Source organism: Neodiprion lecontei, chromosome 1 (assembly GCF_021901455.1).
Source record: "Neodiprion lecontei isolate iyNeoLeco1 chromosome 1, iyNeoLeco1.1, whole genome shotgun sequence".
NCBI classification, from domain to species: Eukaryota; Metazoa; Arthropoda; class Insecta; order Hymenoptera; family Diprionidae; genus Neodiprion; species Neodiprion lecontei.
In genome coordinates, this window is record NC_060260.1 from 25,709,236 (window position 1) to 25,716,816 (window position 7,581).

Below are 7,581 nucleotides of genomic sequence, written 5' to 3' on the forward strand. Positions count from 1 at the left end.
CCCAGAGTCAGTTTTTTAGAACCTTGATCTGCCGCTTACATCCTGAGGAACTCAAAAAGCTGAACCGCAATACGGCAGGATAACGTGCACTGAAGGTTACTATAATATTCAGCAAGTAGCGTGAGTATTTCAGCTGCGATTTAAATCTATTATTCATGTACATTCTTCCAACATCAAATAGTTTTCAGCCCTGTCAGTGAAGTGGCATCCATACTGTTATGTTAGATACAAATCGTGAATCTCTCCAAGGTGCATCATCAACAGCTATCGTTCGCATAATTCTCGGAGCAAATACAGAGTCCAGTTTCCGCAACTGCCAACGTCCATAATGAACATTTTCGATACGTTTATTAATCACTTGACAATACACGATATGCGAGTACTGCGGTTACATTCAAACTATTATCGATCCAAAAGAACACTGCGACATCGAAGTGATTCATAACACATCTCAACCAGCCATTAGTTACTTGAGTGTCCGAATAGTGGTTACGGATTTTCCTACTGCCCCAGCCTCGAGCTCGTCGACCTTATGCCTCGTCATGTGTTCGTATACATGTCCCGAACTTCGACACTACGCTGAGTAATATTGGTGTACTCGGATCCGTTGCCAGAAGCAAGATCCTGCTTAAAGGTCACGGTTTGCACAATTTCTGGTGCGCTCTGTGTTCGTTCAGTGCGACGTTCTACTCGCTTTTCCGGAGGCTCGTCCACTTCCGGAATATCAAATGTAGCGCGTTTGTTCTGGTATTTCATTGGGGCTTTTGCATCCCCTGAACTGTCAACCAATGGACCACCGCAAGACGTACTCAAAGACGAAAGTGAAGTTCCTAATTTTTCCGTCTTCCTGGATACCGTTCTTGTAATACGAAACATGTAACTCACATTACTTCACGAAATCGATTCAGCAGATCTAAAACTAGAGAAAATCTTACTTCGTGGACAAAGACCTGACGGTCTCTTCCTTCCGTCTCCTCTTCCCTTGCATAGCCAACTTTTCTATTGTTCTTGCATCGACGTTTATCGTTCGCGTCTTTTGCGCCTCACTTTTTATTTTTTCGATATTCTGGGTGAGTTGATGAGACTGTAACTTCAACGCCGCGTTCTCATGAACTAATCGGCTGTTTCTTTGAACAACCTGGGGATGTGAAAGAAACAACGACGTTGGCTCTTGGGGTCAGAAAAATAAAAATAGACTAGGTAGACGAAGCTGTAACCTGTAAGAATTTGGCTTTGCTGAGATGTACAGGCTCTTGAAATTTTTCGGATACTATGATGTTCAGCTCTTCCCGTGCCTCGTCCAGTTTTTCCATCATTTCGGCCATCACCTGTAAGTGCTCTCTCAGAAGTTGATCGAGTTTCTGCCTCAAAGAATCCTTGGCATGCTTCATGCGTAGAAATTTGACGCAAAGATTGTATGTCGTTTCGCTCTTCTCAACAAGCTCCTCTCTCAGTTGCTTGTTTTCTTCCTCCAGAGCTTCTTGGATCTTTTCGAACTCTTTTTTCTGCTGCTGCAAAGACCTTGTCGAGCCGGCGTCCGTACGCTTACACGTTTTGTGATTCTGCATCTCTTCGCAAAAGTGCTCCTTTTCTTTTTGGTAAAAGAATCTTTCGTCGTCCAACTGTTCTGGAATTAAAGTCGATTCATTTTGTTTCTACCATCTTGTTTTTCAGGAATATCAGTATCAACTATTTGCACGCCAGTAAGACATTTAGCGCAATTAAACTTTCTTTCCTATATCAATAATTAAACGCGTTTTATATACAAAGCTTGCTGAATTTATTACAACACATCGAAGTAAAATTTTTTAATAGCATCATTAAAACACTGGGCATGTGCACCTACGTTTTAGATTTCTGTTGCATCTCTGTTGCTTTTTCAATTCTGATGATAACCGTTCGTTATCCCGTTGCAAGCCTTCCAATTGCGTATCCTTTAGTTGAACAGCTGCCTCAACATGCGCGATCGTTTGGTTCAAGTCTGCTACCTTCACAGACATTTTACCTTGCCTTAGGTATAATACAAACAATTCACAGTAAAATTGAAAAATTGCAAACGTAAAAATAATATCACAAATATGTAGTTGCACTATTTGTCTAGTTTTTTGGAAGCCATCGTAATTGAAAAAATTCGTAATAGCTGTGCTGCCTGTCTTTGCACAATATCGTAGATTTATATGTACATATTACAGACAAGTGCACGAATGATAAAAAATATTTCTTAAATATTAACAACTTGTTGGCGCAGTTCGACGACTTCGTCAAAGAGTTGAGACTCTCGGGTGGCTTCAAATGGGAAATCGGGAACCGGAGTACCACTGAATTGACAATCAACGCCGCTGCTGACAGTATTTTCTGTAAACTCCGCGCTCAAGTCGACACTTTGCATCTCCGAGATGTCAAACGTGTCTCGAGACGCACACATGCTGGTCCTCGACGTTTTCGGCGACTTTGAAAATCTCCTATAATTTATACATAATTTTACTTTTTTTAAATAGCTGAAGACTTTAAGATCTAGGCAATATCAATCAATTCGATCTTGAAGAGCGATTCTTTGCGAGTTCTGTACATATTGCTTGCTAATACCGAACTAATTGTAAGTCTACTTTTATCCCCGTAGATAGCAAAAATCACTCGACAAGGTCGGCTAAGTACTTGGTGGATACATAACTAGAACGTACCCCGATGGTTTCGATTCGAAATTTAGGTACATGAATGATTCCCAAATGTTTGAGGTTTGACGTTGTTAGTAAAAAATTTGAAACCCAAGGAGGCCCAACTTTTGTTAACCGTTAAAACCAATGTTTACGTATCCAAAACAATGATGAACTTTGATATAAAGTGATGCACACATTTTACGTTCGGTAGACTTAGGCTAATATGTAACAATTTTTTTCTATTATTTTTCCCACAGTGATAACTCCTGCCATTTAACTGTCAACCTATCAACTCTGAGCAAGACATGTGACAGTCATAAACCAACCTTAGAAATTTTCGTGGAAGTAATCCCGTATTTGAAAATGTTTTCTTCATCGAGGTCGTAAAATGGCAGGCCAGAAGACCTACGACTATAAAATTCCAACCACACCAACTTCATCCCAGCATAATTATTCCTTCGAATATATTTACAAAATATCAAATATTTCAAGAGTAAAAGTAGTACAAATTATTAATATGACTATAACTATAGAATATCAAACAACCGATCGTTACTATGATCCCACTGATTTTTACCTGGCTCCAACTGTTCAAGGCCGTGGTTCAAAGTGTTAACTACCCACACCACTTCATATTTTCTTGAAAATTAGACCTCGCGCGGATAATGGGAGGTTTGACATAAAATTTTTCAAACAAGAAAGTGTTTTCTAAGTCTAGTCACGCACTGTACAAATTTACATAATAAATTAATATTAAGTAAAAGTTAAGTGAAATTTTTATTGTATCGTATATGTACAAAAGAGTATACAGACGTATGGGCACGTAAGTGGAAAACACTGTGTATAACACATGTTAAATAAGAACGGTGCGCCGTGCATATAGTGTCTGTCTGTACGCCGGCTATTACTTTTCTTCAAATGGAATGAATATCGAGAGATGACAATGTTCTGTTTTAACTCCTTCTAATGGTCATAAAATTAATCAAAGACCTCGTTTAGTTCAAAATAAATATACTAGATCAGTGGGATAAAAATTCCGTCATGATCTTTATAAGAAGTAAATATGATTATCAAGTGGTGTTATAATATAGCTTTGTGTTTTCTGACTGGAAGTCGAGCTGCGGAAGAGTAGGATTAAAACATGCGTCAATCTGTCTCCGTCTGTCTGTCAGTCTATCATTTGTCTAGCATTCGGATTCACGAACTTTCAAATCTGAGCTGTAGATTGCTATTCCGATGTTCAGGGAGACGCAGAAGCGTTAAATACTGAAGAGTCGAACTTGCATTGCCTTCTATATAGACTTATTCCTCGAAAATGTGTTCTCACTGATGACCTTGTCATGGCTCCGCGACCCTTTTATAGTCGCTAGAATAAAATACATATTCATCTTATAGGTATTTTTACACAAAATTAGTCTGGAAATCTTCAAGTAACGCATTAATTCAGTAAGGTAACAGATTGTGTGCCTAATATCTGTGATCTTTTTCTCTTTGCTTTTGCTTCTTCGTTGCTTTCGATTGAAGAACAATTGTTATCATGAAAAAAATGTACACAACCCAGCCTCAAGATTTTAGAATCCGTGAATGGATAATGAATGGTCTCTTTTGACTATCAGATGAAACGATACTGTAACACGCAAAACGCGAATGATGATGAACTTACATTCAAGAGCCTAGCCTAGGATGTGTTGGTAATAAAACCACGGATTTATTTTTTCTTATTCTTGTTAGCTTGATTTTTGTTTTTAGCTGGGGTCGCTAATTTCGCATTCTTCTTTTTGGGCTCTTCTTCTTCGTCTTCTTCATCCTCAGGGTCCTAAATCAAAAACATCAAAGAAATTAATGAGAGCAGATTCCGATTACGCATTCTGTTCTAATAATTCAATCTAGTGTAGAGACAATAGTGTCATAAATCCAGACCGATCAGTCTTAACTACTCAAATAACAATTCATTATTTTATAAATTAATAGTTATATTATTTTTACCGTCGAGTAACAAAACTCGTAGTCGTAAAAGAAAAAATTATAAAACCTAATCTGTGATCAAAATTATGTATCATAAAACCCTGAGAAACAAAATTTAATATTACAATGACCGGAAAGTAGTCAAAGATGTATAGACAACATTTAGAGTAGGCCCATTATATTGCACACTGCCAAGATGGTAGGTAGTGAAATAAAATGCAAAATCTAAAAACAATTATTCCAAAGACGTTGTTTATTTTTCAAAAAAATTAAAACTTAAATTATTTTGATGTAACATAGACAAGTACATCTGTACGTTTCAAAGTTACCATTATCATCACTCTAGTCTGGTGAAATGAAGAGTTGATGATTAAAACGAATTTAATTGATGTTTGAAATGTATAGTCTGTATTTAACGTAAGATATGTAAAACTTATTGCTAGGACCAAGCATGCTATTTTCGATAGTTCTCCTTGTCTACCTCCTCATCCATCTTGGCGCGTTTGGTGCCATTTTTTTTACCCTCGCCAGAAAGTTTCCGTTTCTTATGCGAGGCCTGAAATATTAATTCCCATTCACATAACGTATGATGGTCTCCTAACTTCTAACCATACTCCTTCAGTTTTGTACCGATTGTTAAGATAACGTATTGCTAACACAAATCCAATTTCAGAATTTTTGTTTACAATACGCTTAATTTGCTTTTGCACAATAACCAATGGTCTGAATCAATTGTAATTACGAATGGGTTATTTATTTTCAAAATTGACAATTTTTAATTGAAAAACCCTGGCTAAAAGCTGTAAAATTTTAGATTTATATTCACCTTCTCATCATCTTCGTCATCGATGTTTTCTTCCTCCATTTCGTCCTCCATGTCTTCAAATTCATCCATATGCGTCCCTGTAACGAATAATCGAGTTTATTAATGCATGATATATTCACACAATATATTCTTATACAATACAGTGCAAATAAAACTGTAATCATAGTTTTTTGATCACTAAAATGAGATGAAGCTGAATTTAGTGACTTCAGTCAGCAGCCGATGTAGTAAACTTTTTTTTAAAGATAATCATACATAAATTTCAGATCCGATGATTCTATGAAAGTACTAAATATTCATGAGATTCAGTGAAATTTCAATTGCTAGGCTTCATTTCCAAATTTTTCAGCATAATTACTATTCGTCGCCATTGACTCTGGTCACTAGCATCAGTTCATTAAAATGAAACATTTTCTCATTAAATACGATAGTCTATAAAAGATTGCGGCCAAATGGTGTCTCGCAAACCTTGAGCGTGCATCGCTGACACAGCTGGTAGTGATGTTGCAAGTGTTATTAGTCCAAATATATCAGGAGTGAAGGAAGATTAATCTACGAAACAAAATGAAACTTACCAAGGAGATTGTGTCCTACTATATGGACTGGACCGCTGCCTTTGATTAAGGTGAATGTGACGGGTGGATCAGGGAAACTTAGATCGAGGATGATTTGTGCAGTTTTGCCCAGTTCCAATAAGGCAATTGGGATTTTAATTGGACCTTTGAGTCCCATCGCCTCAACTTGTAGTACGTTTAACTCGCCAGCTTTGGCCTCAGGTCCCAGAAGTGCCTGAAGTCACAAAAAAAAGATATAGATAATGAACCTCATCGGATTATATTGACCATATTCGTAAGCTAAATGTTAGTGTTGCAATAAACTGATGAACTATTAATATTAAATAAACAGTACTTTCAAAGCTTGCCTCAAGGCTGACATACTTTTTATCAGAAATTGAAACGTGTTACTGTTTATTCTTGATCGCTCGTCATTCATAATTTTTTAAATAAAAACAGCAGCTAGTTAATGTCGACTCAAGCTTAAATAATTTACATTATAGATGTTGATCTTACAACTTGCAACGATTAAACAATCAATTAGCTTGTCAAAATTTAAGTACAGATTTTCTTTTTGGGATGACTATACTTATTATATTGATGCAACTTATCAGAAACAAATAGGTATACAATAGCAATGAATTGGATATTTCAGAGTTTTTTCGAATGACAATAATTTAGAAGATGAATGCAAATGGCGCCAAAATGCGTTAAAAACAGCGATAACAATTTTCAAGGACAAAAATCATCGATTGTTGACACACTGACGTGTTATTTATAAATTTTTATTTCTGGTTTGTTCTAGGATCAAATTTTGCGTGTTATAAAGGTTGAGAATGTGAATCGGCAAAATTGCGTACGCACGGCGACAATGGCGCTAAAGATGGGTAACACAAAATGAATCAAACAGTAGCTGATGAAGTGTAAAAAATTAGATACTTGATTACCAGATTGACAATTTCAACTCACCATTTTGATAATGAGTTTTTGGTCAGCGCCAAAATGTTGATTAGCACCGTCAACGTCCTCGTTTTTGTGCTCAGGATCCCAGACCTCGGTGGCATTGGGTCCTTGCAAAGTGATTCCTGCATACAAATTGACGCAAGACTTGAAGAATGTAGTTTACGCATAATTTAAATCGACATAATAATCATTCTGTGGCACATCGACGATGAGAGAAATAATGAATGGTATAATAACCAAGATTTTTGTACAAAGACAATGGATTCGCCTGCATAATGGCCGATATTCTGCCGGCGTCCACACGTAGGCATACAACGGTGTTAAAACAACGGTATGTATCGAAAGTATTCGCTATTTATGGAAAATAAATAAATCAGCATATCCGTTAAGTCTTAGAGTATAATATTTACCGTATAAATATTCCTCAGCCATGGCGATCGATTAGATATACACAGATTCAAACGTTTTGAGTTGCGGGTCTGAAGCCGAGGGACGCCGCGTAACTGGGTAGAGACTCGGAATGGTCACACGTGTTTGACGATCTCGCAGCAAATGAGTTTCGCGTCCCTCGGCTTGCGCGCCTAGAGTACGTTCCACCTTCTGATTGGGTCCTGCC

General features: G+C 37.2%; 2 protein-coding genes across 5 annotated transcripts; both read right to left on the bottom strand.

Annotated features, from left to right (window-relative positions):
• Nucleotides 1–540: 540 nt before the first annotated feature.
• Nucleotides 541–2,000, bottom strand: LOC107224987. Its single transcript, XM_046746661.1, is given in 4 exon segments — nucleotides 541–859; nucleotides 936–1,138; nucleotides 1,218–1,655; nucleotides 1,788–2,000. Coding segments are annotated over 4 exon segments (1,173 nt in total).
• A 1,415-nt stretch (nucleotides 2,001–3,415) lies between these two features.
• On the bottom strand, nucleotides 3,416–7,579 carry LOC107224997 (nucleoplasmin-like protein). Of its 4 annotated transcripts, XM_015665287.2 has the most exons (7): nucleotides 7,376–7,565; nucleotides 6,972–7,087; nucleotides 6,024–6,237; nucleotides 5,449–5,525; nucleotides 5,104–5,178; nucleotides 4,321–4,473; nucleotides 3,416–4,023 (listed from the first exon to the last, which is right to left on the bottom strand). In XM_015665287.2, exons 1-6 carry the CDS (start codon nucleotides 7,395–7,397, stop codon nucleotides 4,366–4,368), a joined length of 612 nt encoding a protein of 203 aa, XP_015520773.1. In that variant the 5' UTR covers nucleotides 7,398–7,565; the 3' UTR covers nucleotides 3,416–4,023; nucleotides 4,321–4,365. The 4 variants fall into 4 exon arrangements, with proteins under 4 accessions (XP_015520773.1, XP_046602742.1, XP_015520771.1 ...); XM_046746786.1 differs by having other exon boundaries at nucleotides 3,416–4,473; nucleotides 7,376–7,579; XM_015665285.2 differs by lacking the exon at nucleotides 5,104–5,178 and having other exon boundaries at nucleotides 3,416–4,473; nucleotides 7,376–7,559.
• Nucleotides 7,580–7,581: the final 2 nt, after the last annotated feature.

Coding starts and splice junctions, on each gene's coding strand:
- LOC107224997 (XM_046746786.1), bottom strand. CDS start 7,397: ATGGCTGAGGAATATTTATACG. Junction 6,238..6,971: donor AAAAACTCATTATCAAAATG/GTGAGTTGAAAT, acceptor TTGTGACTTCAG/GCACTTCTGGGACCTGAGGC. Junction 5,526..6,023: donor AGTAGGACACAATCTCCTTG/GTAAGTTTCATT, acceptor TATTCGTTACAG/GGACGCATATGGATGAATTT.